Here is a 19,656-nt window from a genome sequence, read left to right on the forward strand (position 1 = left end):
AGTATTCTTGACTCGCTTCTGAAGCAAGATGCTCGGCAGACATGTGCTACCAAGCAAGCGTACTCGCGATTGAGAAACACCCTGCGTCTCTGTCCTCACCAGCCAGCATTCAAAAACAATGTTCAGGGCACTGCTGCTCTCTGGTGGAGATATACATGTATTAATACAGGGGGAAGTTGAAAAGTAACTGTATTTTCGGATGATCTTGCTGATAAGAAGTAAAGTGTAGCTTGAGCAAGGTCATCAGCAGACATCAGACCCCCCACTTAAGCAAAAGCAGCAATGATGTGTAGACAATTCAGAATCTGTTCCTGAATACAAAACTTGAAGATACATTTAGAATAGTTTTTATTATTATTATTATTATCGGAAAATGTAATATGTGGTGTCTTAAAAAAAACTTGTTTTTGTAATACTATAAAGAAGGTGGCTTTTTTAATTCATAAATGTAGATTTAACAACAACTAAAAAAACACATTATGTATTACTTAATTCAAAAATGAAATGCATATATTAAATATATATACAAACAACAACAATACAAATAAATAATGAATTGTATGAATGAGTATTATTATCTCGGTTATCGGGAGGCTGTTTCTTTAAAACCTTGTTCTTACACAACTTTGTTAAATAAAACATTAACAAACAACAACGAAATCATGAAATAGGATATATACTCTCTGTTATTATTTGTATTTTATTTATTACATTAGCTGATTAAATGTACTACGTCCGTTTTATGTATTCTTATAAAGTCAGTAGCATGTCAGCAGTGGGCTGGTTCTTTAAATCGCTGTGCTTCGTGTCTGTAGTGGTGACGTGTCTCTAAAGTTTCTCCTCCTCCCGGCTCTCTCAGTCACACAGTCAGTAGTGAGATTTCTGCCCAGATTTACACTGTAAAGGAGCACGAAGGAGGACAGTTGGGACATCATGGGCAGTGAGTATGACTTTGGCACACGATTTGTACGAGATAAAGATAACCAGAGTCTGTTTAGCAACAACATAAAATACAGTTTAATCTGTTTTATACAACTTTAGATAGCTAACCTCGCGGTGTTAGCGCTGACTGGCTCTGATAGCTCGCTAGCTCACGTTGCTAGCTAGCTAGCTAGCTAGCTAGCTAGTCGGCAGTAGCTTCTGTACTCTTTTGAGGTTTTCATGATGGGAAATCGTCAGTGGATACCATTAAACAGTTGGGCAGTGTTTTTGTTGGACTAATTTGTTTTTTGTGGAAGGATTTTATAAGCGACATGTTGGTTCTTGTTGGCTGGAAATCTCTTCTAAGCTAACTCGTTGAGCTACTCATTCAAAGACACTGACAGTCTAGTGATGACGACGCACAACACAACCGGTGTTATCTTGAGCCTGCTGCTACTAAATCAACTGCCAACCGCCAATAAGAACACCTAGGAATGATTATGTAAAGGTTTCGGAAAACATATAGAAACACCGTAATAAACGCCCTATTTCACGTCAAATTTGGTTATTGTAAATTCCAGTATGTATTGAATCCGCCCACCACTCACTGCCACGTCCCACTGGCAGCCAGCTATCATTCCCAGTTCACTCACACATTTACTCGTGTTTTTTTGTTTTCAGTCAAATTCCTGGAGGTGATAAAGCCGTTCTGTGCAGTATTGCCAGAAATCCAAAAACCTGAAAGAAAGGTATGCATTTCAATCATTATTACATTTGCATTTGGCTATGAAAAATATGTTGTTAAATATCTTCTCCTAATGTGATTGTTTAACAGATCCAGTTCAGAGAGAAGGTATTATGGACTGCCATCACTCTCTTCATCTTCCTGGTCTGTTGCCAGGTAAGTGTCAACAATAAATTACTGTTTTAGTTGTTCAACAACAACTCTAAATGGATTGAAATTTCATATGATTTTTTTTAATGTAACAGTTGACAAAAAGATTATGTTTTATAAACACATAACCTGCACACTACGTTCACCTGCACCTTATTAATGACAATTTGGTCTTCTGAACTTTATCAGCTAAAAATTCTGTATGACCCTCATTCAAAGGTCTAAGGACAGATATACTGTTAATAAAGTGAGTAAATATGTCGCAGTGTTCTGTTTTAACATATTTCTGTAGAAATAGAAAAGTGGATATTATGTATTTTGATATCCTATAAATTATTTAGGATTCATTATTTTATTTTATTTCAATTTGGACTTAGTCAAGGTGGGAAAAAGAAAATTAAAGGGCTTGTTAGTTCAATTAAAAAATGAACTCTGCTGATTTATCTGTTGATTTAATCAAACAATCAGGGGTACTTCTGCCTGCAGTGAAATGTGCAGGCAGGGATTTGAACACTGTGTTACACTGAGTTTTGATTTACACCAATTATGATGACATTTTGTTAACAAAAGGCTTAAAGGTGGACTTCAATAATCAACACCTGCAAGTTCATAGTAGCAATTAAGCTTGTGCATAGCTAAAGTAATATTTTTTTTCGTTGTTTTCCTGCAGATCCCCCTCTTTGGCATCATGTCGTCAGACTCTGCAGATCCTTTCTACTGGATGAGAGTCATTCTGGCCTCAAACAGAGGTAATGATCAAGATAATATATCAAAAGAAAACGTCAAACATCTAAATATATAGATGCTCCCATTGTTATTCCAATCTTTTGGTATTGATTCGATTACTATTTTTGTTCTGTTTCCTTTGTAAAGACTAATTGGGAATTAAACAATTTTTTTTAACACTTCTTTCATTGAAAATTGAAACTCAATTGTCGGTTCATAATAAAACCTTGACTGTTAAATACTTACATTTATTACAAAGCTGTGTGTGATTTAAAACTATTATGCTGCTGTAAATTAACCGGCAATAAGTTTCACCATAGATATGTGACTGATAGACTGGTGGCCGATTGATTGGGACATTTCTAATAAGTGTGTGCCTGCTCTCTCACTGGTTTATACTAACTTGAATTTCTCTCTCCAGGTACCCTGATGGAGCTCGGTATCTCGCCTATCGTCACCTCCGGCCTCATCATGCAGCTGCTGGCTGGAGCTAAGATCATTGAAGTCGGAGACACACCAAAGGACAGAGCGCTCTTCAATGGAGCTCAGAAATGTAAGTAAACTCTCCTCGGGTGGTCATTTATAAACGTACGGTTGGCATTTATATGCACGTCTATAGATTGTCTAACCCCCGCTTATTGTTCTTTAGTGTTTGGAATGATCATCACCATCGGACAGGCCATCGTGTATGTGATGACCGGCATGTATGGAGATCCCTCTGAGATGGGCGCAGGAATCTGTCTGCTCATCATCATTCAGGTAAGAACAGGACTTTTCTAAAATGTGTCATAACCAATAATGTTACTTAGACTAAAATCTATATTCTGTCATCAAAACCTCCTTTCAGAATGCACTAATTATAAAACATGAATGAAATAGAACACAGCGGATTGTGACTTTGTAATTGAACCCAGTGTCCTTTCTATTTTTATATTATCAAAGACAAATCTCCTACAGTGAGGATGGCATTTAAGGCATTCATTATCAAACATATTATCCTGCATCAATTAAAGGGTTTTAAACTGCCATCTTACTAAGTGCAAGAGATGCATTAAGGTCATTTCAGAGTATCGTGCAGGAACGTATAATTATGTCAAATAATACAATTCATATAGTCATTGTTCATGGTTTATAATGAACAATACGTGACTAACAGGTGTGTTTAATTCAATAAAGTGTACTCACAAAGCATAATGTGCTCCAGTGGAGCTGGAAGTGCTACTTTTTTAAAACTCACTTTATAACTTCAGTAAAGCGAACCCAGTCTACAGCTAAGCTCCTCCAGGGCTATGTGAATGTATTGCAAAGTGAAAACATTTTCACATGACTTCCTCTGTGCACTTTCAGCTGACTGTATCTGTTTTGTTCTCAGCTGTTTGTAGCTGGGCTCATCGTGCTGCTGCTGGACGAGTTGCTCCAAAAGGGCTACGGTCTCGGTTCAGGAATCTCATTGTTTATTGCCACCAACATCTGTGAGACAATCGTGTGGAAGGCCTTCAGCCCCACAACGGTGAACACTGGAAGAGGTAAGAAATAAAAAGATATGTAAATATCTGCAAAAATCTTCTGCACTCCTCAGAACTGTGCCTCATACTGGTGAATGTTTTCTCTTTTTAGGTACGGAGTTTGAGGGCGCAATCATTGCCCTGTTCCATCTGCTGGCCACTCGTACAGACAAAGTGCGAGCTTTGAGAGAAGGCTTCTACAGGCAGAACCTGCCCAACCTCTTGAACCTCATCGCCACCGTGTTTGTCTTCGCCGTAGTCATATACTTTCAGGTTAGTGTCTGAACCTTCTTCCACATGGAACTTGAAAATAAATAATTGCATATAGACTAGATGATGAAGTTATGGAGGGTAAACGGCTGAATTGCTCACACATTCTCCTCTTCTCACAGGGATTCAGAGTGGATCTGCCCATCAAGTCTGCTCGCTACCGTGGCCAGTACAACACCTACCCCATCAAGCTGTTCTACACCTCCAACATCCCCATCATCCTGCAGTCCGCCCTCGTCTCCAACCTGTATGTCATCTCCCAGATGCTTTCCACACGCTTCAGTGGCAACTTCCTGGTCAATCTGCTCGGTACCTGGTCTGTAAGTATACCATGTAATCACACCTTCCTTTTCAGTTTGTTCAACTTTATTTCAAGAATGAAGTCTCTCAAAAGGACTAAAATATGATTAGACATGGTGCCTCCTCTGCTCAGGGGGACATTACTCCATGATATACTTAGAAAATAGCCGTTTGCTGGTAAACTAATGTTCTGAATGTTATTTTTATAGTTTGTTTTGTGGTTTTTGTCTGCCCATTTTTAAAGTGTGTATTATTTTTCTGATGTTTGTAGGATGCTACGTCAGGTGGTCCAGCCCGGGCCTACCCTGTAGCCGGACTCTGTTACTACCTCTCTCCGCCGGAGTCGTTTGGTAATGTTCTCGATGACCCGGTCCACGCTGGCATCTACATCGTCTTCATGCTCGGATCATGTGCCTTTTTCTCCAAGACCTGGATTGAAGTCTCTGGCTCCTCCGCTAAAGATGTAAGTGGTAAACACTTTCAGGCAGGTGGTCTCGGGTATTTACATCAAACAGACTTTGTTTTAAAGCTCTTTTCTTTACTTGAATCCAGGTGGCGAAACAGCTGAAGGAGCAGCAGATGGTGATGAGGGGACACAGAGAAACCTCAATGGTCCACGAGCTGAACAGGTAAAATGAAAACCACAATCCATACATTTACACGTTTATCAGTTATAATGGCAATAAGTGTTATTCATACATTTACATGATTTCATCTTTCTGCCTCTGACGAGCAAATAACTCATCTTGTAATCAAGCAACACATTGTCACGTCAATATTTTTTGATTTTATATATACTGTATGTAGATCTTCTTCGGACAGTCTTAGACTCAAGTGGTGCCAAAAATATGTGTCATAAAAGACAAGGACATGTAAGATAGGAAGGTAATGCAGAAATAAATCCAAAGATATTACAATAAAAAGCGAAAAAGATTAATCATTTATTATTACTATTGATTTTAATCAAAGGGTATTAGTCCTCCTGTTTCCAAATGTATTTTTTCACATGAACCTCACACCTTAAAACTAAGAACGTACAAGATATATATATATATACTTTAGTTTGCTTTTAGTTCATGAGGTAAAGAATAGACGGTAGAAATGAAATAAAGTTTTCTTCAGTTGTCTTCCTAATTAGTCATGCATTGGAAATATGCAATGCTTAAAGGAATAGTTCAACAATTTAGAAATATTGCCAAAACATTGATTCTACTAGCTGACTCCTTGGGGCTCTTAATGCTCAGCAAAGATACATTACTGTTCTTGTATATTTATCTGAAGACTTGAGCCTTGTGACCAGTGGAAAGAAAGCAATGTGTATTTGTTGAACTATTACATTCATCCCTTTTTAAACGATCATGAGGAAAGTATTTTAATAAAAACTGCTTTTAAGGGTTTCTGCAGAAACACAGTCATGTGAAATTCTCAGTATTGATATTGATCTAAATATTCCTGTTTTTGTTTTCTAGGTACATTCCTACAGCAGCTGCCTTTGGTGGACTGTGTATCGGAGGTCTATCAGTAATGGCCGACTTCCTCGGAGCCATTGGCTCTGGCACCGGTATCCTGCTGGCCGTCACCATCATCTATCAGTACTTTGAGATCTTTGTGAAAGAACAGAGCGAAGTAGGCAGCATGGGGGCTCTGCTGTTCTAGAAAAGGCCAATCTCATCCCACCTTCTACCAACGTTTATTAGGATCACCAACTTTGCATTTTTTTTACATCTATGTGAAGCTCCTGCATCGTCAGCTCTCCACTTTCAGGATGTTCGAGGAATCTTCAGGAATCTCATCTGAAATGGGACCTTGGGAGGTGGGGGGAGCTACACAGCTTGTTGCCCCTACCTGGTATCTTCCAAAGTAACACAAAGACCGACATTTTAGTTATATTTCATCCAATTTTCTAACTGACTCTACATTATACCTCCCCGAGATTCATTTTAAAGGCTTCCTTTGTGTAAGAGATGAAGTCCTGCGGGAGTTTGGTCCTTTTTTTCAGACTGACAACAGAACGCTTCAGTATGCCGGCATACTCGACCGGATGATTGAGGGCAACTGACTGCTGTGTTCCGAAAAATGCACCTGATGTTCTGTTTGGTGTTATCTTAGTTAATACTTCTACTTTCAGCTTTATTTTATTTTTCCCTCAACCTGCCAATTATGTGAAGGTGTGGAACGGAAGCTGAACTGTCAAGCGCTGAGTCAAGTACTGTCGTTTTCCTGATTAGTGACCCTGTGTTATAGCTTTTATTGGAACAGGGTCTTGTAAGAGGAGGATGTGGAGCTCACATTGGGGTCCGCCTGTCGCTGTTTTAATGTATGGCATTCCCAGGGAGCTGCAGTATTAACTCACATGTCATATTCATTTTTGGCTCCCACTTTTGCAATTTTGTTTTGTTTTTTAATTGTCTGCTTTCAGCACACTTGCATCAATTGCTTTTCCACACCTGAGAAATACTATGACTTTCTGTATATAGGCCACGCATTGAATGATTTTGAATTTGTCTTAAATGTAAGATAAAGTCTTTTGAATATGTAAAAAAAAAAGATAATGCATTTCAGAACAAACTTATAGAAAAACATTCTCAATAAAACCTTTTTGTGGAGAAAGGTCTAGTCTCTTGTCTCTTTTTGTTCCACCAAAATATTCATTAGCACATGGTTTGTTTAATACGAAAAGTAACCTGAAAGATACTATAAATGCGACTGTAGTGAACATTTTGATCCATATATAGTGATTTACATACAGTACATAACTGTGATAGTTATAGGTGCATTTATTTAAAATGTAGGTGCCTAGTTTACATTATTAAAAAAATGGTGACAAATAGCATAGAAGGTGAATCTCCTCTGGATATTACACTTTTACCTGAATGAAGTCTTGTCAGAAATGTAATGTATTTTGACCGATAAATAAGATGTAAATAACTCTAATCGTGCATATTAAAACATGTCTAATGTTCTTAAACGCATTATTTAGTGTATATATAAATACATCTGTGTGTATGTGTTGCTTTGACCTGGTGGCGGCGGCAATGTGCTCAACAGCCTCTGCTCTACCGGAAATAGAAACGGAGAAGAAGACTGATCCACGGCCACGCTCATGAAGGGTAGTTGTGAAACAAGCAACAAGCTAGCTGATGCTGCACTACATCCTTCCCCTCTCCATGTGTTGTGTCCGGTTGTGTCGTGTCTCAGTATCAGTTGTCGTCCTCTGAGTTGTTGCTGTCAATCAAAAAGAGGAATTCAAACCAACCCGGTGTGCAGACATGAGCTCGGTCAGAGATGAAGGTAACATGCTGTGCTAGCCGACTAACTCCACTGGGAAGCTAACCCTTAAGTTGATTTGAGTTTGAATGAAAATTAATGTTCTTTTTTTCTTACATTTGTACAAACATCCTGTTGGTACGATGAGATTCAGGACTGTTACATCTTTACCTGTTAACAATCCTGAGTGTACAGGATTGTTAGTGTTCTTATAGTGCCATATTTTAATAGAAAGTCACCTTGAGTGCGGTCACTTAATGATTGTTCTTGTTTTGTTTTCATGTAACAACATGGTTTTGGTGTTAGCGGAAAATAACTCGGTAAAATGGACAACTATGTAATGTCAATGTCCAAACCATTTTAACCATTTTAAAATGATCAGCCGACATGCATGTCACAATCTTATACCTATATCAAATAAATAAAAGATATATGAATGATTTCACTGATAGGCTCTTGTAAACATGAAGTTAAAATTGTGACTGCAACTGCTGAAGCTTTTTTACCGTTTTAACCGTGTTTACTTAGTTAGTCTCAGAATATAAATGATGAAGAGCCTTTATATAGTCCTATAGCCTGCCTTTAGTTTTGATTCGATGCCACAGTACTTATCAATGCATTTGTTTTTGTCGTCCTTCCAAATGTAACACCACAGGTAAGGACCGAATTATCTTTGTCACCAAAGAGGATCATGCGACACCCAGCAGTGCTGAGCTGGTAGAGGAAGACCCTGATGACCCTTATGAGGAGCGAGGTGAGGAGCAGTGAAATTGCCACTTTTTACTAAAGCTCAGGTGTGGGGATAAAATCTACTTTTAAATGACCTGTGCATTAACCTCTTTTCTCATCCTAGGGCTGATTCTTCCCAGTGGGGAGATCAACTGGAACTGCCCCTGTCTGGGTGGGATGGCCAGCGGACCCTGTGGGACTGAATTTAAAGACGCCTTCTCCTGTTTCCACTACAGTAAGGAGGAGGTGAAGGGATCTGAATGCCTGGAGCACTTCAGGGCCATGCAGGAGTGTATACAGCGTTACCCCGAGCTCTATCCACAAGAAGATGACAAGGTGCAAAAAGAACAATCATCAGAAACGGAGCCGACCTCACAAGATTCTGCATCTGCAGAAACCCCAGGTGCCGACTCAACATCTGCCACCGAGCCGGACTCTGATAGTATGCCACCCAACACAAAGGGCTCAGGGGAAAGCTAGTGATGAGCCCTGGTTACAATGTAAAGCCAAGGCTCAAGAATCGGACTGAAATCACATTAAGTCATTGCTTGTTGCATTCATAAATAACATAGTGTTTTTTTAACATTTACTGTTGAAATTATTTTTTAAATGAAGCAAAAACCTTTTGAGGGTGTATCCAAAATGCTCATTATGCTGATCACTGTTTCTTTAACAGCAGACTGCAGGCTGAGTGGCCTGCAGGGGAACGAGTCACATAGTTAACAAGCCTGTTCTGCCATTTACAAGTCATTTGGAGAAAGTGCGTTGTTGGGATTGAAAAGTAAATCAACCCAAGAATCTAAACTGAGCGAAGTGATGCCTGTACGTGAGTTAACATTATGTTTAAGTTGCTGCAGCTGATGAGCTACTTTCTCTATTTCACATGGAAACTCACGATAGCAGTGCACGTTTCCCTGTTGAATGTTTGTTTAGTCACTAGTTCAACAAGCTATGGTACAGGAAAAATGTTCTTTCATGTTGGCAGGTTAGATAAGAAGAAGACTTTAGCAGGGAAGATGATGTGGGTTGTTATTCAATGGCTACTGCTTTATGAAAACATGGTTCAACATGATGCGATTTAAATATCTCTATGCAAAAAAGGTCTTCATCCAATGATGGAAAGGTTAAATATTCCAAAACGTATAGGGTCTGCTATTGTGAAACCAAACACGTAAACTACATTCAATTATATTATATTTAGAATATATAAGCTCTTCCTTTTGGTTTTGGACTTTTACTTACAGAGGAACAGAGGACATCCGGGTTATATAGTAAATATGTGAAAAACGATCATGACCTCTATTTTCAGTTGAACTAAACAATGTATTTATGAATAAGATGGGCTTACAGTATACTTGTGTGAAACTATGTTATCAATGCAACAACTATCTTGAGTGTTTAAATTAAGGATGGGAAATCCTGCCTTTGGCAATACAAGATAAACAAAATATGTAATTCAATGAAGAACCTAGAGTACCACGTTTATTTAGCACGACACACTCTGTATATTATGTCCTTTTCTTTGTCTCTTGGAGCTGCAGCACTAAGTTAATTCAGAGAAACTCCACTAATTGATAGTCGATCAGCTGTTAAACTCATTTTGAATGCAAAGATGGTAGAAAAAGCTTTCAGCCTTTCAAAAATGGAGAATTCCTGCTTTTCTTTAGTGTGTATCAAATGTAACTGCATATTTTAAGGTTATGGACCGACAAGACATTTGAAAAACATAACTTTCAACTTTGACAAAAGCGATCGACATTTTTCCCATCTGACATTTTACAGACCAAATGTTTAATTGAGAAATTAACCAGCTGAGTAATTCTTAGTTGCAGAGATTCCTATGATGTATGTACACGTGTTATTTCATATGTTTGACTCAAAGTTTATAATAGTGATTATACGGATAAAGTTGCTACTGAAGACAACCTCACAATTTCGACTGAGCAGTCTTGATTGCTATCTGTGGTGTATATCCAGTTATATAACTTTACCTCAGCTGAACTAAAGTGAACCATTAATTTCAAACACAGGTCTGACTAGTGTCACTTGAAGGGAATATTGATGACATTTTATATAATAAATTATCCTTTATAATATTTGTTATTTTTGTGGTTTACTTCTTCCATCTCCCATGCATGACATTGCAATAATATCTTTGTACTGTGCTGACTCACCATATTGCAAGTGTACGCTGTCAAGAAGAGCAAATGTGTGAACTGAGTTTCTATAGCAGAGGGCAACTTTGGGAAAAAACTCTTTGCTCCAATAACATTACTTCCTTTGAATGTATCTGGATTCAATTAATTCAACCAAATTACACAATTCACATCAATTGAACAATAACCTGTGATTGGATTTCTTACCTTTCCTATTCTGATTCAAATCTTCAATAGTAATTCACAGAGTTATTCAACCTTTACAAGAGTAGGTTATACTTTTTGGGAGGATACAGAATTAGAATTCAATACACATTGTCTTCACAATCACATAATTAGTCTGCAAAAACTGGACCTCGTCAAAAGTATCAAATGTAGCTGTACATGTATTCTTCCATGTGATATGGTTAGGTCAAGCTTCAGAGGTCAGATGCAGTGTTTGTCAACTGAAGCATGTCCTGCTAAAAACTCCCATCATGATCAATAATTACCAAACACCGGCGTACCATTGGTGGATTGCGGAGGGGAAAGACGACCAAAAAGCCAATGAGACAATAAGGGGAAGGTCATCGCCCTCAAAGTTTTTCTCTCCACAGAGGACGGTTTGCAGAGAGGGTGAGAGCTGCCTTCATCGTCGTCTGCTCGCGTGTGTGACAGAAAATCCTCTCCAGGATGTCTTCTTTAAAGGAAATATGCAGCGGTTTACCCCTGGACCCACTGCCACCCAACCGGGGAAGAGACCCCAATGTGCCGCACGCACCCATCCGGACCCCCAACCTTACAGCAGAGGAGGAGCGGGTGAGTCAATTCGTCTCTCAATCATTTATAAATAAGTATTCCAGAGACATGTAGCCCTCTCAAATACAATTATAATATGATTTGTTTACGAAGGATTTGACATGCACAGCTGAATGAAATGAAGGTATTCCTGTGCTTTTACACTGAGTAAAAATACTTTCTGTGAATAAAACTCTCAAATTAAGATATATTTATAATGGAAAGCACCGTACATGGGCCTGCTTGGCTGCTGTCACGATTATCAAATGGAAGAAGTGGACTACTATTAGACACGATCACGTAACAATGAGAGATGTAATAATAAGTGTCATGTCAGACAATTGTTTGACTTTAAATGTGTTGAATGTGAGGACAAAATTGACATAATACCATGCTGTGTACTCTGACTTGTTGCATCACCATTGTTGTCTCGTGAGCCGTCCCAAAAAAATGGATTATTCTCTCGGGTCCTCAAAGGATTGCCCAATCTCAGAGCAAAGGTTCAGTCAATGATTAAAAGAGAGCTCCTGCCCGTTATCCTAAAAATGTAAAACAACTACTCTTCCATCAATCTATAAATACAGTATGTGTTCATTAACCCATTGCAAATGTCCCATGTTCCTCTAGTTGGCGCTGAGAAATGCCTTGCGTTACTTCCCTCCTTGCCACCATGCAACACTTGCACCTGAATTTGCTCAAGAGCTGCGGCAGTACGGGCACATCTACATGTACCGCTTCTGCCCCACATTACGCATGAGGTGAGGAAACCTGAGCAAATATCCATAATTGATATTTGAGATGTCATAATGTCTTTTGTATTGGTTGGTATTCCTTTTTATGCAATTTATATTCGTTTGTTGACTAAAGTCCTTCAAATTATAATCATAAAGCAGAGTATTTTCCAGATTAACTGTAAACCTTCAGAGATCACAGCGGTAAAATAATTCAATCAAATATGAATCAAATATAAATAGACCAAAACTAAGACACTTGTACTGATGTTTCTGCCATATGGGCCGACACTTTCACTGCTGATATATCTGTCACTTTTATGACAATCTGCTGCATAAGATGTATACAAATGATGGCTATTGTAAGTTAACTTGAGAAAGACATTGATGTATAACCACCACAATGCCAGTTATCTAGATTTCTACTGACCTCAGGACTTTAGATAAACATTTCAATGGTTCATCTACAAAGTATAACACACTGTAGCTCACCAGAGATAAATATACATCAATGTGTCATCCTGTAACTTAATCCTGTGTCCACAGTGGCTTCTGTTGAGCAAAAGTTCAATAGTATGAAATTATACTAAGCATGATAGTAGGATATTTTCTCTTAGTTCCCCCCACCACAGTGATGTGAGTGTCCCTCTGTCTCCTCAGAGCTTACCCCATAGATCAGTACCCGTGCCGCACACGCCAAGCTGCCTCCATCATGCTAATGATCATGAACAACCTGGACCCAGACGTTGCTCAGGTGAGCCTCTCGCACAGCTCGTAGTAACTTTGGAATTAAGCATGGCCAGTCGTTTTTTAAACCGTTTATCTCGCCTGTGGTTAACTCTTCTTTATCTTTCAGTTTCCCCAGGAGCTCGTCACCTACGGAGGGAATGGACAGGTGTTCAGTAACTGGGCCCAGGTGAGTTATTTTGTGTTCATGCAGTGGATTGGGTAATAAAGAGTGTAAATAGGTTCGTAATAATAATTTCATTGTGCCTGGGTTCAGTTTTGCCTGGTGATGCACTACCTGAGCGAGATGACAGAGGAACAAACTCTGGTGATGTACAGCGGTCATCCCATGGGCCTGTTCCCCAGCCTGCCTTCATCACCTCGCGCCATCATCACCAACGGCATGGTAGCTGCCCAACACACTTCACAAACATTCAGCATACATGCACACCTTTGTACTGTAACTCACTCAAATCAATTGTTCCTATTTTGCATCACTCAGGTTATTCCAAACTACTCCTCCAGAAATCAGTATGAAAAGATGTTTGCCCTCGGTGTATCAATGTAAGTTGTTGCATTGCAGGAAGAGGATGATGCTTTATCAAACCTCTGATGTGGGTACAGATGCCTTGATGTTATTTGTGTTTATTTTGTTTATTCATTTTCAGGTATGGCCAGATGACAGCAGGCAGCTACTGCTACATTGGACCTCAAGGGATTGTTCATGGCACTATGGTTTGTGATTTATTTTACACTCCTGTATTTCCATATGCAAAATAAAGGTACATTTTTGATAAGTGGTTAGAAAACCTGAGGGCCAGAAACTCCTGAAGAGGGTGTTAGATTGGATACGTTTAATAAGATGAAACAAATCAAAACAAAAGCATCTTCCACACAAATGATTTGTCATTTTAGACCACAGCTTGAAGTCATAACATGTAATGTGTTGTAGAAGTAGTGTTGTTGTTCCTGATTTTGTATCTGTTTCCTGATGTTTTTCTGTGCAGCTGACAGTGCTAAATGCTGGCCGGAGGTACCTGGGCTCTGATGATATGAGCGGGCGCGTCTTTGTGACCTCTGGCCTGGGGGGCATGAGTGGAGCTCAGGCTAAAGCTGCCGTCATTGCCGGTTGCATTGGCGTGATCGCAGAGGTCAGCTGGTTCAGTTTCATTTCTTCTTAATAGAGTGCCATCTATCGATCATAAATCTATTCTATCGATTAGATTTATGATTCGAAAATTATAAAAGTAGGGTAGACATGTGGAGATTATCCGACTGAACAAAACGTGATCCGTCTCTTAAATGTGTGTCAAAAACAGACCTTATTTCGAGCTATTTTCCAAAATCCTATGGAGAAATTGCATTGCTTTTTTGTCGAAGGAACCCATGCGCAGCTTACTTCCGGGTTTTAGGACGCGTCACAGTGGCACTCTATACTCACTGCTGACTGAGGCAGAAAAAATGAAGAAAGTCCTGTATGTTAAAATGAATTTGATTTCTATGTAGGTGGATGAGGCTCCGCTGAGAAAGAGACATGAGCAGGGCTGGCTGATGGAGGTCACCAGCAGCATGGACCACTGCATTAAACGCATCAGGTAACACAAAGAAAAGTGGTTATAGCTGTGTAAATCACTATTTAAAATCCTTGCTGCATTCAATTTCACTTTTAAATCCATATGACACACTTGGAACGTGTGTGTGTTTCTTTGTACATCAATGAGATTAAAATCCCCATGTTGCAGAGCTGGAGTATGTGTTCACATCATATTCTTAAGTAAGAGTGGCAATACCACACTATACAAAAAAAGAAAAAACAATGTAGAAAAAGTGTTGTAATCTTAGATGTTAGATTATTACAAAATAATTCAAAATGTTGGGAGGTACTGAGAATATCAATATCACTGAGCTCAGATAACCAACCATGCCAGTAGCCTTATATTACAAGATAGAGATAATCTTCTCTTCTAATTCTTGGATAAATAGCAAACAAGCATATTCCCCAAAATGTCCTTAATTTCTTTCTTTTTGTGGTACTTATTATGGTATTATTACAACTTTTTGTACTTTAAGTTATTTAAACCATACAGCTGTTGATGTTTTTTTGTGCCAGCATATGATTTGTAAGCAATGTGACGTGTCTGTCTCGTTGAGTAAAAGTTGCAATAATTCCCTGTTGAAATGAACGTTCTCAGGTGTAGTACTAGCTCCTAACATTTTGACAGAAACTTGAATAAATAAACACACCTTCACTGCGACCTAGGCTGTCTCCTGTTAGATGTGTATCATGATAGCAAAGCTCGTATCCACAGAAAAGACAGAAAGATGCTTCCCATAGGTAAACCTGTCTCGGATAACGTAATCACACATTGATTTGTTTTTGTTTTTCAGGGAGGCCAAGAGCTCCAAGACTCCTCTCAGTATGGGTTTCCATGGCAACATTGTGGACTTGTGGTGAGTTTATGACCCAGGTCTGCAGATACAGAGACACAGACACCTCTTTTCCACTCTCTTGACATCTTTGTCCTACTCTTCCTTACTTTCCATCCAGGGAGAGGCTGCTGTTGGAGTACGAGAGGACGGGGGAGCTGCTGGTGGATTTGGGTTCAGACCAGACGTCGCTTCACAACCCGTACAACGGAGGCTACTACCCAGTACAGCTCAGCTTCAGCCAGGCCAATCAGCTCATGATGACGGATCCTAAACGTTTCATAACCATGGTCCAAGAAAGGTCATTTCAATCACAGAGATTAGCTTTTATATGTTATATTTTCAGCAATATATCGGTCCATTAAAGGTACATTATTTAACCTTTACAAATTAAAATGTCCTATATTTTGGGGATATGTACACCTACATTATCGTAAATATTTCGAACAATTTTCAAAGCAAGAGAAATCTGTTTAATTGTTATAAATGTAACAGTATGTTTCATTGGTCTCACCATCTTTGCACATGTATTGGAAATGGTGAAAACCTTTAATCTAGATTGAACTGTTTACAATGCACTTTTTAGATTTTGGCCGTTTTTAAATATACATTTGATCCAGATTAACTGAATGGTCATCGGCCATCTTGATCTTGGGTTACTGGAGACACAAGCTGAGCAAACATGCATAGCAACTCAGCTCATCCCCCTTGGATCTCAGTTTTCCCCTAAGCTGGGCCTGAACACTGATGTTTTTATCCATTTAATTTACTTTTTTCTGGAGAGGAAGAGACCTAAAAAAAAACCCTCCTGAAACAAGAGGTTATACAAACCGTAAGAAGCTGGCTGCAGTACCAACCTCCCATAATCCCTTGATACTTTACAATACCACCAAACTCTAGATGGCTAGTGGCTTAAATTACATAATGTGTGTTGAACATGTTTTTTATATGCGCTCACAGCCTCCGAAGACACGTTAAGGCAATCAACAATCTGTCTGAGGCTGGGATGTTCTTCTGGGACTACGGCAACGCTTTTCTCCTGGAGGCCCAGAGAGCTGGTCAGTCATTCAACTCCCACACAATACACTCTGATATCATTATTATCATCCAGCCCAATGACAGACCACTGAAGAGACTTGTGTTTCTTGTTTTTATAGGAGCAGAGGTAGAAAAGGTTGGCGGAGGAGCCACAGAATTTCGTTACCCTTCTTATGTCCAACACATTATGGGGTGAGATGTTATTTCTTATATTTTGATCTAGCATTCATCCTGTGATAGAACTGTGTAAAAACCCGTGTATAGGTCTACAAAAAGATCAATAATTGCAATCCAAAATGTTCTTCTCTCAATTAATGATATATCTCCTTCTGCCTTGGCTGCAGTGACATTTTCTCTTTGGGCTTTGGCCCCTTTCGCTGGGTGTGCACATCTGGAGACCCCCAAGATCTTTCTGTAACGGACAATATCGCCGCTACCGTCCTGGAGGAAATCAGTGCCAACGTGACGGATCGCATCAAACAGCAGTACAATGATAACATTCGCTGGATCAGAGAGGCTGGAAAACACGACATGGTAACCCTCTGGGCAGCCATCTCTATCACTTAATGAAAATCTGATTTTAAAGATATGCATTTAGATGATTTTATATCTGTGTTTTATTTGGTTAGGTTGTGGGATCCCAAGCCAGAATCCTCTACTCCGACCAGAAAGGCAGAGTCTGCATTGCTTTAGCTATCAACCAGGCTATTGCTGACGGAAGAATTTCAGTAAGAGGATCAATTGTCTGCTGAGAAGATTATTTCATGTTGACAGCGGTCTGCGTGATATTGAGTTTGCATTGAAGTCTCACGTTTATTGTGTTATTTCTGTTGTTCAGGCTCCTGTGGTTATTAGCAGAGACCATCATGACGTTAGTGGCACAGACAGCCCCTTCAGAGAAACCTCTAATGTGTATGATGGATCTGCCTTCTGTGCAGGTATGTGTTTCGTTCACTACAGCTATTTAGGAGACTATTGGCTTAAGAGGTACACAAACATGAGGGACACACATTACAATTCACACAGAATCTGTTACTTGTCATTACTAAGCTACAAATACAACACAACAAATCTGTTTTCCTCCCTCAATTCTTCATATAAACCAGTAACAATGCAGGAAAATGTTTTGTTTTGATGCACCATATATCTTAAACAAACTCCCAAAAAACTGCAGGTCCACCGCAACCCTCAGTTATTTTAAATCAACCAAAAAACCTTTCTGTTTGCTACTGCCTTTTATCAAATCAAATCATATTCATTTCTTAAGTAACTAACTGTTATTTATTAGTTGTTCTACTATATTTTAGCTTGTTTTAATGGTATATTCTTATGGCTTTTTAATGTACTTGTATTAATATACCTTTTTTAAATTACTTTGTGTCAATCTTTTAGATGTTTTATGTAAAGAGCTTGGAATTGTCCTATTGAAAATAAATATGCCTTGCTCTTACAGACATGGCGGTCCAGAACTTTGTTGGTGATGCATTCAGGGGCGCCACATGGGTATCTCTGCACAACGGCGGTGGTGTTGGCTGGTAAGGGTGGCTGCTCATTCAAGTTTCAAGAGTTCTTTATTACCATATACACAACTATTACACAACTACGTTTTTTAAAATGAAATTCTTTGATCACATGCTCCCTCAAACAATGCAATATGTTTGAAAGAAAAAGTCAAATAAATCCAACAAGTAAAAGCAAATGGAAAATGTGGACATAAAGTAGTGAAAGTTCAAATATGGGGCTAAAATATAATATATAATAAGTAAATTGTTGTAAATGATTGAACTGAATTTAGACACAGATGTTGTACATGCATAAGGAGAAGTAATACATTTGTGTATAAATAGGTGTAAACATTTTGTAAAACAGCAAGTAAGTGTTGATCCAGTTAGTGCTACTATTAAAGGAATACATCTTTGTGAAAGGTTCATCAATCCTTGTCTGTCACCAATTCAGTGTGTTTTTAACACTATCTCTCGTTCATCACCTACAGGGGCGAGGTGATGAATGGAGGGTTTGGTTTGCTGTTGGACGGCTCTGAGGAGGCTGCAAAGCGGGCCAGACTGATGCTCAACTGGGACGTCTCCAATGGGGTGAGAGTGCAGAGAGGAGAGCAGCATGATTACTGTCCAGCTTCACCTGTTTATAACATGCTCTTCTCTGTTTCTGCGTGCTGCAGGTGGCTCGTCGCTGCTGGTCTGGAAACACAAACGCTTACGATACCATCCAGGCCACCATGCAGGAGAACGAGCAGCTGCGTGTCACCATGCCTTTTCCTGTGCAGGATGAGCAAGTGCTGGACCGGGCCCTGCAGGGCTAGCCAACGTCTTAGCACAGCTCAACAGCCAGCTACGTTCAGCCACACAGATCAATAGTACCTACAGTATAATCCATTCAGACGTGTCTTGGTCAGACATTGTAAAGGTTTGATTATACACATAAAGTGAAGTAGTTAATGAATCAGGTGCAATGTTGTTACATAAATTATTTGCCATGAATACACTGAATGCTACAATGTTGTGCTCGGCTCTTTTAATAATTGAATCTGCAAGGACGTATTCCTTTTTATGTGCTGAAAATTAAACTACAAGTATGTTTAAATAAAAAAAAGAGTCATTTGTTAATCACAACATGTCCTCAAATATCAGTCAAAATGTCATTAACAGGTTAAAGGCAGAATAATGTTGCTTTTGTTTATTTTTATATTGTAGAAAAAGGAAAAATAAACCATCCAGGATGCCAAAACCGAGTGATTGTCACAGCACTGGAGTAACGGGTTGTTTTTGGTTTAATGTTATAATTCAAGTTTCTGGTATTAAAAAAATAACCTTGAAATTAAGCAAAAGACACATTTACCACAACATTGTCTGTGATGTCATCATGTGGGTCAAAAGTGTGAGAAGAGAAACATAAATCAAAACGTGCACATGTTTCAAGACATACAATATACAAATGAGACTGGTTCTTCCAAAATGCAACCATATCAGACAGACAAAGGTCATACTGTTTATCACACTCATCCTCTTAACGCCATCTTGACTGCTCAGTTAATAACTTTATTGGCATTCTACACAAGTCACAGTGTCCTTCCTCCTTTCTTGTCTGTATGGCTCAGTATTCAGGGAAGTGAAAGGAAGATTCCACAAAATGGTATAAAGGGAACAAACTTAATATCAAGGTTCAAGGTT

General features: G+C 39.0%; 3 protein-coding genes across 3 annotated transcripts; all 3 read left to right on the plus strand.

Moving 5' to 3' along the window:
* The first annotated feature begins 797 nt into the window (after window positions 1–797).
* On the plus strand, window positions 798–7,229 carry sec61a1 (SEC61 translocon subunit alpha 1). The gene is made up of 12 exons (XM_034138951.1): window positions 798–940; window positions 1,603–1,670; window positions 1,757–1,822; window positions 2,487–2,565; window positions 2,964–3,095; window positions 3,192–3,301; window positions 3,915–4,068; window positions 4,160–4,320; window positions 4,440–4,637; window positions 4,889–5,080; window positions 5,170–5,246; window positions 6,087–7,229. Exons 1-12 carry the CDS (start codon window positions 934–936, stop codon window positions 6,271–6,273), a joined length of 1,431 nt encoding a protein of 476 aa, XP_033994842.1. The 5' UTR covers window positions 798–933; the 3' UTR covers window positions 6,274–7,229.
* Window positions 7,230–7,663: 434 nt separating this feature from the next.
* On the plus strand, window positions 7,664–10,712 carry chchd4b (coiled-coil-helix-coiled-coil-helix domain containing 4b). The gene is made up of 3 exons (XM_034138549.1): window positions 7,664–7,908; window positions 8,540–8,638; window positions 8,738–10,712. The coding sequence occupies exons 1-3, from the start codon at window positions 7,887–7,889 to the stop codon at window positions 9,091–9,093; spliced, it is 477 nt and encodes a 158-aa protein (XP_033994440.1). The 5' UTR covers window positions 7,664–7,886; the 3' UTR covers window positions 9,094–10,712.
* Window positions 10,713–11,355: 643 nt separating this feature from the next.
* uroc1 (urocanate hydratase 1) lies at window positions 11,356–19,155 on the plus strand. The gene is made up of 19 exons (XM_034138632.1): window positions 11,356–11,567; window positions 12,174–12,304; window positions 12,938–13,031; window positions 13,134–13,193; window positions 13,281–13,409; window positions 13,506–13,567; window positions 13,672–13,738; window positions 14,011–14,154; window positions 14,510–14,598; window positions 15,392–15,454; window positions 15,552–15,731; window positions 16,391–16,488; window positions 16,588–16,660; window positions 16,813–17,002; window positions 17,098–17,196; window positions 17,307–17,406; window positions 17,922–18,003; window positions 18,462–18,561; window positions 18,648–19,155. The coding sequence occupies exons 1-19, from the start codon at window positions 11,442–11,444 to the stop codon at window positions 18,786–18,788; spliced, it is 2,028 nt and encodes a 675-aa protein (XP_033994523.1). The 5' UTR covers window positions 11,356–11,441; the 3' UTR covers window positions 18,789–19,155.
* The last annotated feature ends 501 nt before the right edge of the window (window positions 19,156–19,656 follow it).

Source organism: Trematomus bernacchii, unplaced genomic scaffold (assembly GCF_902827165.1).
Source record: "Trematomus bernacchii unplaced genomic scaffold, fTreBer1.1, whole genome shotgun sequence".
Classification (NCBI taxonomy): domain Eukaryota; kingdom Metazoa; phylum Chordata; class Actinopteri; order Perciformes; family Nototheniidae; genus Trematomus; species Trematomus bernacchii.

Coding starts and splice junctions, on each gene's coding strand:
- uroc1 (XM_034138632.1), top strand. CDS start 11,442: ATGTCTTCTTTAAAGGAAATATGCAGCGGTTTACCCCTGGACCCACTG. Junction 15,455..15,551: donor GGCAACATTGTGGACTTGTG/GTGAGTTTATGA, acceptor CTTTCCATCCAG/GGAGAGGCTGCTGTTGGAGT. Junction 16,661..16,812: donor TATGTCCAACACATTATGGG/GTGAGATGTTAT, acceptor CCTTGGCTGCAG/TGACATTTTCTCTTTGGGCT.
- sec61a1 (XM_034138951.1), top strand. Junction 1,823..2,486: donor TCTTCCTGGTCTGTTGCCAG/GTAAGTGTCAAC, acceptor GTTTTCCTGCAG/ATCCCCCTCTTTGGCATCAT. Junction 3,302..3,914: donor GTCTGCTCATCATCATTCAG/GTAAGAACAGGA, acceptor TTTTGTTCTCAG/CTGTTTGTAGCTGGGCTCAT.
- chchd4b (XM_034138549.1), top strand. CDS start 7,887: ATGAGCTCGGTCAGAGATGAAG. Junction 7,909..8,539: donor GAGCTCGGTCAGAGATGAAG/GTAACATGCTGT, acceptor GTAACACCACAG/GTAAGGACCGAATTATCTTT. Junction 8,639..8,737: donor TGACCCTTATGAGGAGCGAG/GTGAGGAGCAGT, acceptor TTCTCATCCTAG/GGCTGATTCTTCCCAGTGGG.